Below are 23387 nucleotides of genomic sequence, written 5' to 3'. Positions count from 1 at the left end.
CTTGATTGCATGTTTGATCAATTTCAGACTGCAGAAGTTAGTAAAAATTTTTAATTTCCTCATCTTTGGACTTTAGTGGTTGGTGGGTAGATTTGAGTAATAGTCGTATTAACTGATACTCCTTGAAGACATATGGATATTATTCTATCGCACAACGTTGTACTTCAAGATAGATCTTGAAACTTTTTTTTGTCAATGAATGCGAAGCCATTCCTCTTCAATTTGTAATTTCCAACATAGTATACCATATGATCGATTAAAAATGGCCAATACCAGTCCATTTCAGCTCACTAACACCTAGGATATCGATCTTTGTGCATTTCATTTAATTTTTGATGACTTCCAGTTTTCCTGGATTCATGCTTTGTACACTCCATGTTCCAATTATTAATGAGTGTTTGCAGCTGTTTCTTCTAATTTTTAGTCATGCCTCATCAGCAAATGAAGGTCCCAAAAGCTTGACTCCATTCATGTCATTAAGGTTGACTTTACTTTGAGGAGACAGCTCTTCCCCAGTGAGAGTGCCTTCCAGCCCAAGGGGCCCATCTTCTGACACTGTATCAGTCAATGTTTCACAGCTGTTCATAAGGTTTTCACTGGCCAGTTTTTTCAGAAGTAGACCACCAGGTCCTTCTTCCTAGCCTTAGCCTGGAAGCTCCACTGAAACCTGTCCACCATGGTTGACCCTGCTGATATTTGAAATACCTGTAGTATAGCTTCCACCATCACAGCAACATGCAAGCCACCTGTCCTGGAATGAATTGTGTCCCCCCCAAAATATGTGTCAACTTGATTAGGCCATGATTCCCAGTATTGTATGGTTGTCCTTCATTTTGTGATTGTAATTTTATGTTAAAGAGGATTAGGATGGAATTTTAACACCCTTACTAAGGTCACATCCCTGATCCAGTGTAAGAGGGAGTTTCCCTTCAGTGCAGCCTACACCACTTTTTACCTTACAAGAGATAAAAGGAAAGGGAAGCAAGCAGAGAGTGGGGACCTCATACCACCAAGAAAGAAGCACCAGGAGCAGAGTGTGTCTTTTGGACCCTGGTTTCTTGCGCAGAGAAGCTCCTAGTCCAGGGGAAGGTTGACGAGAAGGACCTTCCTCCAGAGCCAACAGAGAAAGAAAGCCTTCCCCTGGAGCTGATGCCGTGAATTTGGACTTGTAGCCAACTAGACAGTGAGAAAATAAATTTCTCTTTGTTAAAGCCATCCACTGTGGTATTTCTGTTATAGCAGCACTGGATGACTAAGACACCACCACAGTAGGACAAACTGACAGATGTGTCGTGGTGAAACTGTGTAATGGGTATATTTTGCCTATGTTTAAAATTGTTCAAAAGATTTTTTTAAATTATGAAATATACATGCAGAACAACATGTAAAGCACATATGTATAGGTTAATAGGTACTTATAACCTAGGTTAAAAATTAGAACTTTGCATTGCTCCAGAAGCCACCCATGTGCTTCTCCTCAACTATAACCTTCTTCAGGTCCCTTGGTGGTGCAAATAGTTTGTGTTTGTCTGCTAATCTGAAGGTTGGTGGTTCGAACCCACCCAGAGGCACTATGGAAGGAAGGTCTGGTGACCTGCTTATGTAAAGATTAATCCAAGGAAACTGTATAAAGCAGTTCTACTCTGTAACACATGGGGTTGCCATGAGTCAGAATCAACTCAACAGCAACAGGTTTCGTTGTTGCTGTTTGTCCTTCTTTATGAGTAACTATTATCCTGACTTTTCTTGCTTTCCTTTATAGTTTATGTTTTTCCTACCTTAAATAGTTTAGTTTTGTTCATTATAATTTATATGAAAGATTTATTTTTAAGTTTATATATAAGTTTATATCAAAGAAAGTGTATGTGTTCTTTTGTGTCTTTCATCTTTTACTCATCATTGTGAAATTTATCCATATTTTGCATGTAGTCATAGTTTATTACCACATACTATTCCATTGTATGAAAATGTTGTCCTTTCTCTTGGGTTGTTTTCAGTGTGCTATATTTTCTTAGATCCATCCCATTTTTATTTCCATATCTGTTAATTAGATCCCAGAAAAACTTCATGATGATACTGGAGAATAAGAAAATGACTACCCTCCCTTCCCCAGTGCCATCAGCTCTATCTATTCTCTATTTGATGTATTTCCTGCCAAGAACCAAGTGGGTGCTCAATCTAGTCTTTTTTTTTTTTTTTTTTAACTTTGGTAAGAAAATATACATTAAAACATTTGCCAATTCGGTGACGTTGATTACAGTCATCACGTTGTACGTTCATCACCACTCTCCTCTTCCAAGTTATTCCACCATCTTTAACAGAAATTCAGTGCTCCCTAAGCCGTGACCCCCTCTTCCATCCTCCCTTCTACCCCCATTAACTACTAATGAAAATATTATTAGTAGCAGTTACCAGAGGTCTCTGTATATTTGCCTCTTTCATATAAATGGGATCATACAATATTTGTCCTTTTGTGATTTACTTATTTTACTCAGCATAATGTTTTCAAAGTTCATCCATTTATCTTGAAAACATGTATCATACCTTCATTTCTATTGTGTGTATATATACCACATTTTGTTTATCCATTTAGGCTATTTTCACCTTTTGGTTATTTTGAGTAGTACTGCAGTGAACATTGGTAGTGCAGTGGTTAAGAGCTTGGCTGCTAACCAAGAGGTTGACAGTTTAAATCCACCAGCTGCTCCTTGGGAACCCTATGGGGGAGTTCTACTTTGCCCTGTAGGGTCACTGTGAGTCATAATTGACTCAGTGGCAGTGGGTTTGGTTCGGTTTTTGCAGTGAACATTGGTGTACAGGTTTGTGTTCCAATGTAGTCTTTGAATTAATTAATTTTTCCTATGCTTTCTTAAACATATGACTCTTACTTTGCTGAAAATTTTAAGCCCAATCCACCAAATATTAAAGACTATAGAAAAAATATGGTAGCTTTGAGCTCTCTCAAGGGAAATGAAAGGAAGGCTTCCTTAAGGAAGAGTGAAAGGAATGGGACATTTTGTTGGAGAGTGGAAATAGGTAGAGAGGAAGGCTGATAGAGGCAACATTAAAGGTGGATTGTGAAATGAAGTGAAAGTTGCCCAGAGTAGGTGGGTGCATTTCACTTTCACAAAATGCAGCACATTTTATCATGTTTTTTTCCAAACTGCTTTTTAAAATTACCCTAGAGTCTGAGTATTTAAGAAGGTGATATAAATTCCAATGTCTTGAATCTTTGGTAATGAAAAACACATTGTTTCTTTCCTTCTAGATTTTTTTGACCCAAACCAAAAAGTCCCTTACATTTCTTTTCCTGAAGATTGGATTAGAATCCTTTGTGAGGCGTCAATAATGACACAAGCAAATATTTGTCAGATATACAAATTGTCACATGACGTAGATTTGTTCCTAAACAGACAGAAAAGAGCTGACTTCAGTGATAGTTTTTGTAACTCACGGGGGAAATTTCACTTTTGGAAATCTCCAGTCTGATGCTATAATGATATCATGTTGGATATTTACTGGTAAATTGGCAAATTCCTTAGTGAAAGGATAAGGTGGAAAGGAGATTTAAGTAACAAGGGGAAAATTTTTAGTTACTTAACAAAAAGAAACAGTTTTGCATATATATCATATGATTAAGAATTTCATCACAATAAAGTAGTATAAAATCACTGATGAATTAGAAAATTTTCAATGTGTTTTTTTTTTTTTTTAAGCTTATAGGAAGATTTTTAAGTCTTGCCTCAGAAATGATGCTTTTGCCGCAGTGGGTTCACTTCCCTATGGTGCGCTTGGATTGTGATGATTTAAAGACAGGCCTGATAAATAAAACAAAAGCCTTTGCAAGCATATTGTTAAATGATATAGCATCAAAACATAGGAAAGAAAATGAATGGTAAGTAGAATTAACTGCCAAACCCAGAATTATAGGGCTAAAATAAATATTTCGCTAATAGTAACTCTTGTTTAAGAAAACAAGATTAAAACATGAATACTTGAAACTTTTCCTGCATATCTACTTCCTAAGAAGATTCTTTTATAGTCTCTTTGGGGTAGAATTTTTTTTTGTTGTTTGTTTTGATACTGTTTGAGACTAATTTTAAGGAAAGCCAAGATTTAAAAAGAAAGAAATTGAAGTAATCCAGTGTTTGGCTACAGGTTGCATGATAATGGAAAGACCATAGGTTTTCAGTGATATTGGGAAGATCAGGGATCATTCCTGACCCCACTATTTACTTGTTATATGACCTATTTTATTTTTATCATCTGTAAATGGAGACAGTAATATCTGCTTTGTAGGGTGGCTGTAAAATTGGATTCATAAACTGAGGGCTGCCAGTTGAATGTGTCATACAAATGTTTTTACTTGTCTCACTCTGTGTTATATTTTGATTTGTTTAAACAAATTTTGAATTTGTTATCAACATTTCAAAACGAAGATTTCACATGCACACACACACACATCCAGATTTCTTAATTTTCTTGAAAAAATAGGAAGACCACGGACTGCCAAAAGAATGAACAAATCTGTCTTAGAAGAAGTATAGCCAGAAAGTACCTTAGAAGCAAGGATGGTGAGACTTCATCTCACTTGCTTTGGACATGTTATCAGGAGGGATCAGTCCCTGGAGAAGGACATCATGCTTGGTTAAGTAGAGGGTTAGTGACAAAGAGGAAAACCCTCACTGAGATGGATTGAGACAGTGGCTGCAACAATGGGCTCAAGCATGACAATGATTGTGAGGATGGGGCAGGATCGGGCAGTGTTTTGTTCTGTTGAACATAGGGTTGCTATAAGTCAGAACCAACTTGATGGCACCTAATAACAACAACGACATGCCACATTGAGCCTCCAACAATAAATGGAGCTGAGTAGGAGCTTTCCCCTTTAGACAGAAAATGTGTCCTCTGGTTTCCTCATCCAGTGTTCAACCAACTCATCACCAACTCATCTAACTCATTTGTTACCTGTTTGACCTTCTAAAGGAATCTGAATTTGTAACTTCTGTAAGGATTAAAACCTGTATATGTATGGCACCTAGCACAGTGCCTGAAACATGATACCTGATAAATGTAGCTATTAAGTTTTTTTCCCCAGAAGCAATGTGAGAAAACTGTGTACTCTGAGATCAGAAAGACCTGAATTTGAATCCTGGCTCCACCATTAACTAGTTTCATGACTTTGGGCAAGTTACTTAATTCCTCTGAGCCCTAGTTTCCTTCTATGCCAATTGTGAAAAATTATAGCTGTCTTTCAGGACTAATGTCAGGATCACAAATAGCGTTTGTAAAGCATCTAGCACCATGCCTGATATAGAATAGGCACCCAGTAAAGGGAGCTATAATTTCCATAAATATTTTTTTAATGATTAAGCAAATAAGCAATATCATGATGAACAGAGAAAAGATTGAAGTTTTCAAGGATTTCATTTTACTTGGGTCCACAATCGATACCCATGGAAGCAGTAGTCCGGGATCAAAAGACGCATTGCATTGGGCAAGTCTACTGCAAAAGACCTCTTTAAAGTGTTAAAAAGCAAAGAAGTCACCTTGAAGACTAAGGTATGCCTGACCCAAGCCATGGTGTTTTCAGTAGCCTCATATGCATGCAAAAGCTGGGTGATGAATAAGGAAGACGAAAGAAGAATTGATGCCCTTAAACTGTGGCATTGGTGAAGAATATTGAATATACTGTGGACTGCCAAAAGAATGAACAAATCTATCTCGGAAGACATACAACCAGAACACTCCTTAGAAGCAAGGGCGATGAGATTGCGTTTCACATACTTTGGCCGTGTTATCAGGAGGGATCAGTTCCTGGAGAAGGACATCACGCTTGGTAAAGTAGAGGGTCAGGGGAAAAGAGTAAGACCCTCAACAGCATGCACTGACGAAGTGGCTGCAACAGTGGGCTCAAGCATAAAAATGACTTATGAGGATGGTGCAGGACTGGGCAGTGTTTCATTCTGTTGTACACAGGGTCTCTGTGAATTGAAACCTACTAAACAGCACCTAACAGCAACACAACAAATATATGACTGTCAGAAGGTGTTTAACAGGCATACTTTGTGCAAAGGTATGATATCAAAGTTAGTCAAGTATTAGATTCTGTCTGTCCTAGTTAGCTAGTGCTGCTATAATAGAAATACCACAAGTGAGTGGCTTTAACAGAAATTTATTTTCTTAAGTTTAGGCATCTAGAAGTCTGAATTCAGGGTGCCAGCTCCAGGGAAAGCCTTTCTCTGTCGGCTCTGGAGGAAAGTCCTTGTCTCTGAGCTTCTGCTCCTGGGTGATCTTCATGTTGCTTGGCATCTCTTTTCCCCATCTCTGCTTCTCTCACTTGCTTGTTTAATTTCTTTTATATCTCAAAAGAGATTGACTCAAGACACACCCTAATCATGCCTCATTGACGTAATAAACATAACCTAATCCTCATTGACATAACCAATCCTGCCTTATTAACATAACAAGCACTACTCATTTGTGAATGGGGTTATAACCACAGACAGAGGTTAGGATTTGCAACACATATCTTGGGGGGCGCAATTCAATCTATAACACTATCCCTTTTTTGAGAATCTAGCAGTCTTTTGAGCAAGAGCAGTGGTAATGTCATAGTTAATCCAAAAGTGATTTATATTTAACATGACTTTTTTTATATATTTATTTTTGGAGTATCTGTGGTTTTTCTGGGAAACTCTATTACTTCTAACAAAGTAACTATGTTTTACTGTAAACCCATGATATCAAAGTAGCTGAACAGTTGTCCAATTTCCTCTACCTCATTCGCTCTTTAATTTTTTTGTGTTTACGTTCCATACTTGAGATGGTTAACATCAAAAGGAAGAAATGTGTACCCCTAGGTTAAGTACGAGGAGCCCTGGTGGCACAGTGGTTAAAACAATCCATTTGCAGTTTGGCGTAGCATCTGCCTGGCCCATCTTGTTAGCAGTCATTTTGTTTCCTTTTTTTCTTTTGCTATGTTATGTTTCTCCCCAAGGGACTCAAATTCTACTCTAGCAAGGAGAAAGTGCCCTTAGGAGGATTACCTGTCTTTTTGCATTTTCTACATAATGCATTCCTTCTATATTTTGATAATCAAGAATTGACCACAAAGCCCTATGTGATCTGACTCCTGCTTACCTCGCCAGCATCTTCTGTGCCCTCTCTCTTGTCTTCATCCAGCCTTCCTGCCATTCTTGGAATATGCCGTGCTTATTGCTACCTCAGGGCCTTTATCCTTGCCGTTTTTTTCTTCCTGGGGTGCTCTTTCCCTGGTATTTGCATGACTCATTTTTTTTCTTTTCTCACTTTAAATACACCTCTCTAGAGAGACCTTCCCTGGTCACTTTATGTAAAACTGTGACCCTTTCTCCACGCGCCATCATTCTTTATTCCCTTACCTTGCTTTATTTTTCTTCAGAGCACATTTTACTACCTCATATTGTGTTATGTATTTGTGTGCCTTTATCTCTCTCCCCAACTTAAATGTGAACTTTATGAGAGCAGGGACTTGGTCTTGTTTGCTGCTATCTCCAATGCTTAGAACTTGGCCTAGCAAATTGTAGATACTCAATTATTTATGAAACAAATGAATGGCTAAGTGTAATTGCTGACACAATATAAATGAAATACCTGCATGAACTGAAATTTATTTTTTAAATCACTTACCTCTTTTATACTTTGATTTTGCTTAAGGTTTTCTGATATTCTAGGTAATATCATGGCATTACAGATATTGCCAGGCACAGGAAAAAATTCTATGAAATGTACCCTTAGTTGAATAATGACTCCAGGGTATGAATGTAGTTTTATACTTACATACATAGAATATTCTAATAGTAGATTTACAAACATACATATATATATATAAGGTTTTGATCTTTTCACTTACTATAATGTCATCTTTCACAAGAGGCACTAATAATTGAACTAATGATTATATTAAAATTATAGTTACCAGTAAATGAGAGTGTACTATGTGCTAGGCCCTTTACGTTCATTATTGTGTACAACAATCCAGCAATGTGAATGTCAATAGCGTTATTTTACTAACGAGGAAAGAACTTCAGAGACTTGCCTAAACTATGAGCAGCAGCTGGGGCAGCTGCCTGATCCAAAGTGTGCTCTGTATTTCACTGCTTATCTGGTTATTCAGCAGGATCAAAGGGTTCACTCAGAAACAAATTTCAAGCATGCTATAATTCCACAATAAAATATTACATTACTTTTACAGATTTTATAACGTGTGATGTTTACTGTTATATCACGTAAGTTAAGCTTAACTAATTTCAAATATTTTAATGGATTAACCAAGTATTTTTAGCATATTACAGTTTCTGTTTTATAATCATCATAATAATACACATTTATTGAGTATAACATAACATCGTTACCATGGCTATAAAGCAGAGTATTATTTCAGTATTTGCAGTGAATTTGAAGCCATTAGAGAACATGCATTAAGAGTCCCTGAGACAACAGAAGAAATGATGGAACTGATAACTTTTGTAGAAAAAGCCCGAACTTTTGGAATTCAAGAGTTGATTTCAAGGATCAAGGTAAGAATCTTTTAATATGTATTTATAATATATATAAGAGTATATATATATACATATGCAAAATATATGCCTTTTTCATTGTAAAATTTGACATACATATTGAAAATGTGTAAAACATATAGTTAAAAAATTATGAAGGTTGAAATAGGGTATTTCCAGGACCCTAAAAGCCCTCTGCGTACACCTTTCTGATCACATCTCCTTCCCTCCCTCATTCCTCTAGAGGTTCCCACTTGATTTTTACAGTATTCGTATCTGTTTCTCTTTGGTTTCATCAGCTATGTATGCATCATTAAACACCATAGTTTTTTTTTTTTAATTATCTTATAGTTTCTACATTTAATGGTATGTTTATGCCTTCCCCAACACAAGATTATGTACATATTCACATATATTTTACTCTAATTTCTTTGTTTAAAAAAGCTTTTAAAAACGTGAAACATAGCACACATACTTAAAATTGCCTAGAACATTGTACAGTTAAAAAATATTATAAAGTGAACACCCAGTAATTACCAGCCAGGGAAGAAATACAACCTTGCCAGCGCACTAGAAGCCCATCACAATCCCCTACGGTTTTCTCGAGGCGAGCACCATTCTGACTTTCATAGTAATAACTTCCTTGGTCTTCTCTAGAGTTTTATCATTTACATTTCTAATCAATATTGTTTAGTTTTGTCTGATTTTGATCTTCACATAAATGAAATCACACCATTTTTGTTCTTTTGTGTCTTGTTAACATTGTTAGGAGTGTTCCATAGCTATAGCTTGTTTATTTTCTTTGTTGTCTGGTGTTCCGTCGTGTGACTCCACCATAATTTTGTTCTTTTACTTTACTGCTGATGGATGTTTGGGTTGTTTCTACTTTAACATTAATAGCAATGCTGCTGGGAACATTTCTGTCCATGTGTCCTGGTGTATATATTCATGTGTTCCTTCCTGGTGTTATGTTGTTGTTCGGTGTCGTCGAGTTGGTTCCAACTCATAGCAACCCAGTGCACAAGAGAACAGAACAGTTCCTGGTCCTGCGCCATCCTCACAGTCGTTGCTGTGTTTGAGCCCACTGTTGCAGCCACTGTGTCAATCCATCTCATTGAGGGTCTTCCTCTTTTTCACTGACCTCTGCCTTACCGAGCATGATGTCCTTCTCTGGGGATTGGTCCCTTCTGATAACATGATATGCTTATCTTCACCTTTACTATTTAAAGTAAGACTCTTTCCAAAGTGGTTCCAATATTACACTCATACAGCAGTGTATAAGAATTCCTATTATTTTACATCCTTACCCAATTTGGTATTGTCAGATATTTTGAATTTTATCAGTATGTTGGGTAGTGACTCATTGTGTTTTTAATTTGCATTTTCCCGAATACAAACGAATTTAAGTCATTCGGAGTTCCACTTTTGTCAAATGCCAGTACATGTCTTTTGCCCATTTTTATTTTGGGTCGTGTGTCTTTTTCCTACTGATTTGTAATAGCTTTTAATATGTTATTAATAAATATCCTTTGTTTTACTCTGTAATTTGTTAAAATTTTTTAATGGATGGTTTTGATGAGCAGTTCTTAATTTTAATGCAAATGTATCAATCTTTTATTTTATAGCTAGTACTTTCTTGTGTCTTGTTTAAGAAATCTTTTCCTACCACAGGGACTTCAAGAGTTTTTTTAATATCCTCTTCTAGAAGCTGTTTAGTTTTGCCTTTCACGTTTAGGTTTTCAGTCCTCCTCGAATTTTATTTTTGTGAATGATGTGAGGTAAGGATCCAGTTTTACTATTTTTTCCACATAGATATGCAATTATGTATTTATTAAGGAGACCATTCGTTTTCCACTACTCTGCAGTGACACCTCTATCATATACAGTAACACCTATGAGAGCCGGAACTTGACAGGACTGCCTTGTTTTTCTGGGTCTTGCAAGTTTTCCGCCTTTGACAGGGTACTGTCTTAGCACTTTTCTGTCTCTGTTAGTGGAAAATATTTGAGTTTTCCTTCTCTAAGTTTTCTGCCTTACACAGGTGCTGACTTTCTCAGGTATATACCTGGGAGGGCATGTCCTCCTACCCTGTTTTTCATCAAGCTTCTTGCTTAGTGCTGACCTTTAGCAATTGCATGTAAATTATAGAATCAGCTTATCATATTCCATAAATACCTGTTGGGATTTTGATTTGAGATTTCATTGAACTGATAATAAATTTAGAGAAAATTAGCATTTTTTTACAATCTAAATTTTAGGATCAACTCTTTTACATTTCACAAAAACCTGCTGAGATTTTAATTGGGAATGCATTGAGTAGATGATGGGGAGAATTGTGATATATGCATTTTGGAGTCTTCCAATGTGGTGTATCTTTATTTACCCGTTTAACATCTCTCAGTGCTTTAGAATTTTTTCTATAGAGGTTCTGCACATCTTTTGTTAGATATATCTTCAGGCATTTAGTATCTTTTGATGCTATATTAAATGCTTTCTCTAAAATGTTTCGTCTTTTGTTTGTTGCTTGATACAGAAATACATTTCCTTAAAAAAGTAATTAATAGACTTTATTTTTAGAGCAGCTTTACATTTATAGAAAAATTGAGCAGATAGTACAGAAGTTCCCATAAGTGCCCTTCACACAGTTTCCCCATTAACACCTTACATTAGTATGGTACATTTGTCATAATTGATAAACTAATATTGATGCATCATTATTAATTAACATCCATAGTTTATTCAGATTTCCTTAGTTTTTATCTAATGTCCTTTTTCTGCTTCAGGATTCCATCCAAGAAACCACATTACAATTAATTGCCGTGTCTCCTTAGGCTCCTCTTAGCTGTAATAATTTCTCAGACATTTGCAGTTTTGATGACCTTGATAGTTTCAAGGTGTACTGATCAGGTATTGGATCCTATACCTTCTGTTGGAATTTGTCTGATGTCTTTTCCATAAATAGACTGGTTTCTGAGAGGAGGACCATAAACTGCCGTTTTCATCACATGACATCAAGGTTGCATACTATCAACGTGATTTTGACTGTTCATGTTGCCCTCAGTCACTGGGCTAAAGCAGTGTTTGTTAGATCTCTCCACTGTGAAGTTACTCTTTTTCTTCCCCTTCACATGCTGGACTCTTTGGAAGGAGGTTACTGTTTGCAGCCCACAGCTCGGAAGTGGGTGGCTATGTTCCCTCTCCTTTAGGGTGAAATAGCTACATGATTCATCTGTAATTCTTCTGCAGGAGAGATTTGTTTCTTCTCCCCCCAGTTATTAACTTGTTCAGTCATTTATTTATATCAGTATCATTATTTATATAGTCAGTCATTATTTATATCAGTATGGACTCATGGATATTTATTTTATACTTTGAGTTATAATATACAATTTATTTTTATATACCAAGTTAATACCTAGCGCTCTTTCTAAATTATTTTCTTCGTTTAAAATTTTTTTATTTTCTTTGTTTTTAAATATTAACTTTTACATTTATGTATTTTTTTTATTTCTCTTCTTAATTTTGATTGTAGATTTTTGTGTAATGTCTACATGTAGCATTGTATAACTTGCAAATAATGACAGTTTTGTTTTTGTCCTTATCAAACATTACACATATCCAAAGCTGTTTTCCTTGCCACAGTAGACTAGGTCGGACCTCCAGTGCAACGCTGAGCGTCAGTGGATGATAGCAGGCATCCTCATCTCCCTTCTAAGCTCAAAGAGGAAGCTTTCAAGCTTCTCAGACAGTCACTGTTTTGATGACCTTGATAGTTTTCAGGTGTACTGGTCAGGTATCAGGTGCTATACCATCTATTAGAATTTGTCTGATGTCTTTTACATAAGTGGACTGGTATATATAATACACGTATTAAATATAAGGAGCCCTGGTGGCACAGTAATTAAGAACTCAACTGCTAACCAAAAGGTTGGTAGTTCGAATCCACCAGCCACTCCTTGGAAACCATGTGGGGCAGCTCTACTCTGTCCTATAGTGTCACTATGAGTCAAAATCTACTCAACGGCAATGAGTATGGGTACTATATGTAGTGGAAATAAGCAAACAAACCAAAAACCTTGAATTAGCCTTTGAATCTGTATTTCAGTTCTTAAAAATTATAGCACTACAGATTGATTGGCAGAAGCTGTAACCCACCCACTGCTGTCATGTTGATTCCAACTCAGAGTGACCATATAGGCAGAGTAGAACTGCCCCATAGGGTTTCCAAGGCTGTACACTTTTATAGAAGCAGACTGCCACATCTTTCTCCCACTGAGTGACTGGCAGATTCAAACCGCCAAGCTTTTTATGTTAGCAGCCAGGCGCTTTAACCACTGTGCCACCAGGGCTTCTAGTGAAAGTGATAGGGGATGAAAGTATTCAACTTTTCTACCCAGGCAAATCTATTGGTTTTAAAGATTTTTTTTTCCCATTACCATTTACTCCCCAACTTTTTCTGGACTACTCACTGTGTGCCAAATAGGCAGAAAAGGTGGTAATATTATTGAAGATACATAACAAAACAAAAACCAAAACCCACTGCCATTGAGTCAGACTCAGCGACCCTATAGGGAAGAGTAGAACTGCCCCATAGAGTTTCCAAGGGGTGCCTGGTAGATTCGAACTGCTGACCTTTTGATTAGCAGCTGTAGCACTTAACCACTACATCACCAGGGTTTCCTAACAAAACAAAGATGCTAAAAATTTTATTAGCAAAGATTCAAAAATAAATAAATAAAAATGGAAAATTTAAGGGGTTGCAGAACAAAAGCTTCACGTTGATCACCTTTTTTAGACTTATGCAAGGAGGACTGAGAATACCTTTATGTTAAATTAACTGCAAGTGAAGACTAAAAAAATTTATTTCACATATAGAAGTATGCATTTGTGTGGTATGAAGACAAATACATATTACAGCTATTAAAATACACCTGTGATTTTGCTGGTGTAAAGTATCAGTTAATAATCTGAGTCAAATTGAAACTTGAAGGAGTATTATAAATTGCTGGTTATTTTTTCATAATGCCTCAGACTTTCTATAAGGTGTATTATGTCTGGAATTTCTTTTGTAGGAATCCAAACGCCGAATGAGTTACTTTTTAGATGTTTTTCTATTTCCTCCAGAGGACTTAGCTTTAAATGCAGCTGTCCTCCTGTGGCCTGGGAAAATTAATCCTATCTTTGATGAAAATGATGAGGTACATTTATTTTTCAGTATGTACTCTTCTATACTGACATTTTTTAATATAGTGTTCACATTTAATTTTCATACGTACTTGCTGTCTACCTTTAAAAAATAGCTTCATGTATCAATATAAGGTTGGGGCTTAGGACAGGCAGTTAGGTCCTAACTCACAGGGCCTGTTAAGTAGCAAGGCTGATGTTAGAGAAGTGAGGACAGAGTAGAACCGTTCCATAGGGTTTCCAAGGAGTGGCTGGTGGATTTGAACTGCTGACCTTTTTGGTTAAGAGCTGAGCTCTCAACCACTGCACCACCAGCGCTCCAATGTAAACCAGTTTATCTTAAATTGGTCGGTGATGTGGTAAAGTTAATGAAAATGATGGACTTCAGTCAGATAGAGTGGGATTCTAATCTAGATGTCAACGTTTACTATTCTGTGGCCTTGGACATGCCTCTTGACTTCTATAAGCTTTTATTTCTTCATCTCTAAAATGAGAATAATAATAATACCTGCAATAATGAGGTTAGGTGTTTAATAGTTCTTGGCACATAATATGGGATCAGTAAATGGTAGCTTTTATTACTATGCCGGAATCTGCTAAATACTTAAAATTTCTAATTAATACACAAAAATTGTGAAAGTCTCCTTGGAGATCTAGGAAAATTTTCCCAAGTGGTTTATTATTCTTTGCATTTTTATATCAGTCATTATATACAATATTTTATTTTTATGCCCATTTTTACCTCTCTGATGGTTTTTGTTACTATATAAAGCATTCAGATTTCTGTTTTGATAACCCTTTCTTTGTAATAAAATAATTAACATGATTAATTATTTTTTTAAAAGCTCGTTGAGACTGCTAAACATAAAAGAGAAAATGAACTAATAGCCAAGAGAGAGAAACTGATTTTGGAAATAGAAAAGGAATCACGCCGCATGGAAGAATTTACAGAATTCGCAGAGCTGGAACGCATGCACCAGGTCTGATAAATACGTGAGGCAGTAACTATGGCAGGCCTGCAGATTTAATACAGGACATGTTTCCATGATAAAAGAAAATACAGAGTAACATATCTTACTATGGCAAATGGGGAGGTGATTCTTAGGCCTGGCATTGGTACTGCCCATGTGATCTTTTTGTGCCTTAGTTTTCTATTTGTAAAGCAGACAGGACTATACCTTTTGTTCTCTATGTTGCATAGTTAATATTTAGAGTTGCTGTATAAATGCAAGGACATATCCTCTGTAGTATCATATAGTCTTGACAATATTACTTGACTGTTTCTTGAGTTAAAAAACTATTTGCTTTCAGTATGTGGCAGATGTAAGACAACTGCAGAAACGTATTCAGGAGTCTGAGGAAGCAGTTCAGTTTATTAATAAAGAAGAGGAACTTTTCAAATGGGAACTGACAAAATATCCTGAACTGGATAAGTTGAAAGTTAACATCGAGCCCTATCAGAAGTTTTTTAATTTTGTTTTGAAGTGGCAACGAACAGAAAAAAGGTAATTTATATTTCTGGTAATGTAATAAAAATTAAGCAAATGATGTCAAAGGATTATAAGTTGATTTTATGTTCTCGGGTGTTTAAAATAGGACTTAATTCATCCATTTTAAAGTGAATCAAGTATCATATGGGAGAAGCTTCAAATGCTGCTAAAGTACCACCTAACTTTACTAATAGAATAACCGAAGTCTCATTTGGGTTTTCCAGAATCAGTTCACTTTTTTATGCAATTAATTATTTGACTAACGTTTACACCAAAAATTAGAAATGTGGAGTCAGATTTGCTTTTTACTTGGATACCTTTGGTCAGTTTCCCGTTTACAAATCCGATGCGTGTTTAGCACGTGCAGCACAGCTGAAATGATGGTTTCAGTTCTGTCTCTGTACCGTCAGCTTTACTTCTGTGGCTCTGAGAAAAACTGTCAACTGCCCGTGCCTTCAGTTGTTTCTCTGCTTAAAGGATCTCTGAGACCCCTTGAAACTTCAAAAGTCTCTGAGTTCAACGCTATTTTTAAACCATTTGTTTCAGGTGGATGGATGGAGGTTTTTTGGACCTCAATGGGGAAAGCATGGAAGCTGATGTAGATGAGTTTTCCCGAGAAATTTTTAAGACACTGAAATTTTTCCAAACGAAACAAAAGAAAGAATTACAAGAAAAAAGAAAGACAGCAAAAAGACGATCTCTGGTAGAAGAGAAACCTGAAGAAGAGCCAAAAGAGAATCCTACTATTACTATGTGCTCTACAGTAATGGAGCAGATAAAAATCTTTAAGGTATGAAAATATTTAATCACATTTTAAAGTTATAAACATTTTTTAACTTTCTAATGATTATTATATCAAAAATAAAAGTTGTCCTCTGGTCTTCTTTTTGTATATAACAGCCTAATTTTCTGTCAGATGGATTTGATGAGTATCTAGCCAGTTTTATCCTCAGTAGGCATCTGACCTGAGAGAAACTCATCCTAATACACCATCTGTCTGGCTGTAGTGATTGGTTCAGGGATAGGCATGTAACCCAAACTGGGCCAATCAAAGTTCTCCCTGGAATTTTTGAACTGCATCTGGGAAAGGAAGCCTCTTTTCGTGTATTCATTTTATTGAGAGTTTTTATCCGGAAATGGCATCGGACTTTGTTGAATACCTTTTCTGCGTCAATTGAGATAATTCTGTGATTCTTTTATTTATGTGGTGGATTACGTTCACTGATTTTCTAATGTTGAACCATCCTTGCATACCTTACATGAATCCCACTTGGTCATAGTGTGTTATTTTTTTGATATGATGCTGAATTCTACTGGCTAGAATTTTGTTGGGAATTTTTGCATCTATATTAATGAGAGATATTGGTCTGTAATTTTCTTTTATTGTGGTGTCTTTACCAGGTTTGGGTATCACGGTTATGCTGGCTTCATAGAATGAGTTCGAAAGTATTGCCTTCCTTTTCTATGTTCTGAAATAGTTTGAATAGTACTGGTGTAAGCTCTTCTCTGAATGTTTGGTAGAATTCTCCAGTGAAGCCATCTGGGCCAGAGTTTTTTTTAGGGGAGGGGGGTTTATTACCTTTTCAGTCTCTTCTCTTGTTATGGGTCTGTTCAGCTTTTCAACACCATTTTGTGTTAGTTTGGGTAGGTAATATGTTTCTAGAAATTTGTCCGTTTGCTCTAGGTTTTCAAATTTGTCAAAGTATAGCTTTTCGTAATACTCTGTTATGATCCTTTTTATTTCAGTTGGGTCTGTTGTAATGTCCCCCATTTCATTTCTTATTTGGGTTATTTGCCTCCTCTCCTGTTTTTTGGCCAATGGTTTGTCGATTTTGTTGATCCTTTCAAAGAACCAGCTTTTGGTTTTGTTGATTCTGTTGTTTTTCTATTCTCCATTTTGTTTATTTTTGCTCTGATCTTTGTTATTTCCTTTCTTCTGGTGGCTTTGAGCTTCTTTTGCTGTTCTCTTTCTGTTTGTTCCACTTTTGTATCTAATGTTTTGATTTTGTCCCTTTCTTCTTTTTTGACGTGTGCATGTATTCCTATAAATTGACCTCTGAGCATTGCCTTTGCTATGCCCCAAAGGTTTTGGTATGATGTGTTTTCATTCTCATTTGATTCTAGGAATTTTTTTATTCCATCTTTGATTTCTTCTATTACCCGATGGTTTTTAAGCAGGGTGTTATTCAGTTTCCATCTAATTGATTTTTTTTCCCTTGCTCTTCCTGTTGTTAATTTCTACTTTGACGGCATTGTGATCAGAGAAGATACTTTGTATTATCTCAGTGTTTTAGATTTTGTTGAGGGTTGCTCTGGGGCCTGAGATGTGGTCTATTTTGGAGAACGTTCCATGTGCATTGGAAAAGAATGTGTACTTTGCAGTTGCTGGGTGGAGCGTTCTATATATACCTATGAGGTCAAGTTGGCTGATTGTGGCCTTTAGATCTTCTGTATCTTTGTTGAGTTTCTTTCTAGATGTTCTGTCCTTTACCAAGAGTGGTGTGTTGACGTCTCTTACTATTATTGTGGAACTGTCAATTTCTCTTTTTAGTGCTGTTAGGGTTTGTTTATGTACTTTGGAGCCCTGTCATTGGGTGTGTAGATATTTATTATGGTTATATCTTCATGATGGATCATCTCTTTAATCATTATATAATGCCCTTCTTTGTTATGGTGGATTTCGTTTTAACGTCTCTTTTATCTGAGATTAGTATGGTAACTCCTGCTCTTTTTCAGTAGCTGTTTGGTTGGTATCTGGGCTCTCAATTGTATTCTATAGATCTGTATATTTGTCCTTATGCCAGTACCACACTGTCTTGATTACTGTAGCTTTATATCAGGTTTTGAAATCAGGAAGTGTGAGTCCTCCATCTGTGTTCTGTTTCAAGATTATTTGGGCTATTCTGTGTCCTTTGCATTTCCATAAGAATTTTAGGATCAGTTTACCAATTTCTGCAAAGAAACCAGCTGAGGTTCTGATAGGGATTGCATTGAGCCTGCAGATCCTTTTCAGGTGCATGACCATCTTTAATGTTAATTCTTCCAAACCATAAACATGGGGGTGTCTTTCTATTTAGATGGTTCTTCAGTTTCTTTCGATGATGTTTTGTAATTTTCAGTGTACAAGTCTTACACTTCTTTTGTTAAATTTCTTCCTAAATGTATTTTTGATGCTATTGTAAATGGAATTGCTTCCTTACTTTTAATTTTGGATTGTTCATTGCTTGTTTATAGAAATACAATTGAGTTTTGCATATTGACCTTGTATCCTGCAACTTTGCTGAACTAGTTTGTTAGTTTTAATTGTGAATTCTTCAGAATTTTCTACATATAAGATCATACCCTCTGCAAAAGAGGTGTTTTACTTCTTCCTCTTCACTCGGGATGCCTTTTATTTTTCTCATCTAATTGCCTGGGCTAATGACACTAGTGAGATCTTCCTTTTTTTTTTTTTTTTGTACTTTAGATGACGGTTTACAGAACAAACTAGGTTCTCATCAAACAGTTAGTACACACATTGTTCTATGACATTAGTTAACAACCAAACAACATGTCAGCACTCTCCCTTCTCAACCCTGGGGTCCCTATTACCAGCTTTCCTTTTCTCTCCTGCCTTCCAGTCCCTGCCCTAGGGCTGGTGTGCCCCTTTAGTCTTGTTTTGTTCCATGGTCCTGTTCAATCTTTGCCTGAAGGGTGAACCTCAGGAGTGACCTTATTACTGAGCTGAAATGGTGTCCTGGGGCCATACTCTCAGGATTTTTCCAGTCTCTGTCAGACCAGAAAGTCTGGTCTTTCTTTTTGAGTTAGAATTTTGTTCTACATTTTCCTCCAGCTCTGTCCAGGACCCTCTATTGTGATCCCCATCAGAGCAGTCAGTGGTGGTAGCCAGGCACCATCTTGTTGTACTGGACTCAGTCTGGTGGAGGCCATGGTAGATGTGGTCCATTAGTCCTTTGGACTAATCTTTCCCTTGCATCTTTAGTTTTCTCCATTCTTACATTGCTCCCGAAGGGGTGAGACCAGTGGAGTATCCTAGATGGCTGCTCACAGGCTTTTAAGACCCCAGATGCTACTCACCAAAGTAGAATGTAGAGCATATTCTTTATAAATTATGTTATGCCAGTTGAGCTAGATGTTCCTGGAGATCATGGTCCCCACAGCCCTCAGCCCAGCAATTCGATCCCTCAAGGAGTTTGAATGTGTCTGTGGAGCTACCATGACCTTGCCTTATGTAGGTTGTGCTGGCTTCCCCAGTATTGTGTACTTTCTTACCCTTCGCCAAAGTTTTCTCTTACCTAATGTCTATTAACTGTTTTTACATCTCCAACCCTCCCCTAGTGAGAGCTTTCTTGATCAGTACTTTTATTTTCCAGGTGACTGTACTTGATTTTGGCCATGAGTTTTATATCTAATAGGTAACTATTAGTAAAATTGAGACATTCTCTATGAATATAATTGACCAAAAAAAAATAGATGAAAATTAAATCCAGGAAACATTTGGCATGCTCTGAGCGTGGTGGATTTATGTATTAAGGGGCGTGGGTATATAGACGGGATATTTGCCCATTATCAAAAAAGAACAGGCTGTGAACAACTAGTTGTAACACAAGGCAAAATGAGGAAATTCTCAGGCAGAGGATAGCAGTATCCTGTGAAAGAACAGAAGATGGAGTGCTTAATTGTCTTTTGGAGAGCACGTAAAGCTTTACTAGGGAGGTAAGTAGAAGTATATGATTTTGGTGAGCTCCAAAGCGGGATTGGAAAGAGAGAAAGGTAAGTATTCTTTATTTTTTTTTTTGAACACATATTTATTATCTAATATTTGAAGAATATATGTAGTATATATATATTATGAAGAATAATAAGAAAACAAATCCTTGTGAATCCTCCTCTTTTCTTTAGCATAGGAAGATTACTAATACTGTGGCATCCCTCTGTATATTCCTTCCTTATTTCATTCTCTTAATTCCACTTAAAGATAAGTATATCATAAATTCTGTTTGTTATTATGTTGCTTTTTAAATTTTATTATATTTGTATATAACAATTTGGGACCCTGGTGGTGCAGTGGTTAAGAGCTTGGCTGCCAACCAAAAAGTCAGTAGTTTGAATCCACCAGCCGCTCCTTGGAAACCATGTGGGGCAGTTCTACTCTGTCCTATAGGGTCGCAGTGAGTCAGAATGGACTAGATGGGAATGGGTTTTATATAACAGTTTATAACAATATATCATACTGTATGTAATCTTCTGTGACTTCATTTTTTTCACTGACCAGTGTTTCTAATATTCATCTACATTCTTGAGTATAACTGTAGTTCTTTCTTTTTCATTGCTATCTATTACTCCTCAGTTTATTCATTTTCCTGTGTATAGTCACATGGAAACCCTCCTTTTCCTTTTTCTGTTGTTAGCAGCACTTTTAATTGTAGTCTTGTCTCCTAGTGTACATGGGCAAGAGTTTCTCTAGGGTATATAGCATGAAGTGAAATTGCTGAGTGATAGAATATATGATTGTTCAGCTTTACCAGAAAACACGAAATTGTCCCTCAGTTTAAATTTCCTTAACAGGTACACGTCCTCACCCACACTTGTATCATTAGACTTCGTAATTTCTGCCATTCTGTTGGGTGCAAAGTTATGTCTCAACATGGTGTTAATTTGCATTTCCTCAATTTCTAATGATATTTATTATCCCCTTACATTTTATTCGTTCAACAAATATTTATTGAATGTCAGCTATGGGACAGATACTTTTAAGTGTGCTTGAGACATATCAATGAGCAGAGCAAAAGTTCCTGCTCTCATAGAACTTAAATTCTATTTGCCTTTCGTATTTCCTCTTCTGAGAAATGCTTATGTAATACCTTTAAGTCTTTTTCTGTTATCGTTTGCCTTTTTGTTGTTAATTTATGGGATTTTTAAGCCCTATGGACCAGGTCCAGTATCTAACACATGGGGTCACCATGAGTTATAATCGACTTGACGGCAGCAGGTTTGGTTTAGTATAATAATATATTCTGGATAAGAATCCTTTGTCAGTTATATGATAATGAATCTGTCAGTGCATGGTGTATCTCTCTACATATTTAGGTTTTCTTTAAAATCTTTTAATAAAATTTCTCCAAAATAACTTTGCACAGCTTTCACTTGATTTATTCCTAGGTACTTCATATTTTTGTTGCACTTGTAAATGGATCTTTTTGTTAATTATACTTTCTGTCTGTGATTGGTGTTTAGAAATTCTACTTAATTTCTTTACAGTAATTTAATATCCAGCCACTGTACATGTAGACAGTACTCTGTGAATGATAATTTTGTTTTTAAATTTTTAATGCCTGTACCTTTTGTTTATTTATATTACTTCACTGGTTGGGATGCTCAATGCAATGTTAATTAGAAGCAATAAAAATTAGTATGCTTGTCTTGTTCTTGATTAAAAAGAAGGTTCTAATGTCAGTATCAAGAATGATGAACTAAGTATTTCTGTTGAATATTTTATTTTCATTTCCAAACAAAAGTAACATTATTTTGTATGATTTTAATAATACATACTCAAAGTCAGAGAAAATAGAAAAGTACAAGATGGTTAAGAACTCTGAATCTCACTAAGCAAAGATAAAACATTATTACATTTTGGTGCAGGCTTTTTTTCTCATGCATGATGTAAATATGTGTGTGTGTATTTATAACTACACCCACTCTTCACTTATCGACATGGTTAGGTTCCAAAGACCAGGTCAATATGTGAAAATTGACATTATGCAAAAAATGGAAGATGACCACATCAGATCACAAAATGGAGGATGACTACATTACTATACAGCTGCCAAATCACATCATTACGTAACTGCCAAATTACATTATTACGTAATTGCCAAATCACTGAGAATCATGGCCTATTCAAGTTGACACGTAACCTTAACCATCATAGCCAGTGATACTCTCTCATAGCACCTGGCATTCGTTACTGCCAGATGTATGTCAGTGCACAAAATAGTTGGATAGTAGATTTTTTTTACTGTTGCCACAAATGTGAAATGTCAGATAATGAGATAGTCAATAAGTGAGGAATATATATTATTATATAATAACTTTGTATTTCTATAATACCACAGTCTTAATTTCCATAGTTTTATCGTATACTTTTGGAACACAGTTTTATTCTGTCAGACATGGGGTAGCCATGAGTTGGAATCAACTGGACAGCAACTGGTTTGGTTTTCATTTACTGTCTCCTTTAATATATCTTTTTTTTTTTTTTTTTTAATATATCTTATAGAACATTCACCCTTCATTTGTCTCTTTTACTTTCATAATTTTCCAGGCTGTTCTTATATGTTTATTTTTGCAGATAAACTTCAGAATCATTTTGTTAGTTTATCTTCTCTTCCAAATTTAATTGGGATTTTGGTTGGACTTATAGTAAATAAATTCAATAAATTAAAGAACTATAATTTTTTTCTCACTTTTTTAGATTGTACTTTAGATGAAGGTTTTTTACAGAACAAACCAGCTTCTCATTAAACAATTAGTGCACATACTGTTTTGTAACATTGGTTGCCAACCCCACGATATGTCAACATTCTCCCCCTTCTCGACCTTGGGTTCCCTATTACCAGCTTTCCTGTCCCCTCCTGCCTTGTCGTCCTTGCCCTTGGACTGGTTGCCCATTTGCTCTCGTTTTGTTTTATGGGCCTGTCTAATCTTTGGGTGATGGGTGAACCTCAGGAATGACTTCATTACTGAGCTAAAAGGGTGTCCAGGGACCGTACTCTCGGGGTTTCTTCAGTCTCTGTCAGACCAATAAGCCTGGTCTTTTTTTTTTTTTTTTTTTTGAAGAACTGTAATTTTTATGCTGTTGAGGCTTCATCCTTAAAATATGTGTATGGAAGTCAAATGAGTGACCCGTTATTGTTTATATTTTCACCATTAGGAGTATATCCCTACTGTCTCCATCCTGTGCAATCCTGGAATGAGAGCTCGTCACTGGAGCCAGATGTCAGAAATTGTAGGCTATGACTTGACTCCAGACTCTGGAACTACACTGAGAAAAGTTTTAAAATTAAATCTTACACCATACTTGGAACAGTTTGAAGTGATAAGTGCAGGTGCAAGCAAGGTAAACAAAAGGATCAACTGAAATACTTTATTTGATGAATTTGTCAATCAAATA

General features: G+C 36.2%; 1 protein-coding gene across 15 annotated transcripts in view; it reads left to right on the top strand.

The window, feature by feature from the left end:
* The window catches only part of DNAH12 (dynein axonemal heavy chain 12), a 210342-nt gene that overhangs the window by 31972 nt on the left and 154983 nt on the right, over positions 1-23387 (top strand). For 13 of the 15 annotated variants that reach the window (XR_007514395.1, XM_049861986.1, XM_049861984.1 and 10 more), the window contains 7 exons: positions 3717-3895; positions 8426-8561; positions 13613-13738; positions 14570-14704; positions 15036-15229; positions 15761-16004; positions 23148-23333. Coding sequence is in view for 14 of the 15 variants with exons in the window: in XM_049861986.1 (XP_049717943.1) it covers positions 3717-3895; positions 8426-8561; positions 13613-13738; positions 14570-14704; positions 15036-15229; positions 15761-16004; positions 23148-23333 (1200 nt within the window). In the remaining variant the exon portion in view is untranslated. Of the gene's footprint in view, positions 1-2051; positions 2134-3716; positions 3896-8425; positions 8562-13612; positions 13739-14569; positions 14705-15035; positions 15230-15760; positions 16005-23147; positions 23334-23387 lie in introns of those variants that run through there. The other 2 variants (XM_049861985.1, XM_049861998.1) reach the window with 2 other exon arrangements.

The sequence above is a fragment of the Elephas maximus genome, chromosome 20, assembly GCF_024166365.1.
Source record: "Elephas maximus indicus isolate mEleMax1 chromosome 20, mEleMax1 primary haplotype, whole genome shotgun sequence".
Lineage (NCBI taxonomy): Eukaryota > Metazoa > Chordata > Mammalia > Proboscidea > Elephantidae > Elephas > Elephas maximus.
The sequence above is the reverse complement of the archived record's forward strand: the minus strand, read 5'-3'. Positions and strand labels throughout refer to the sequence as shown.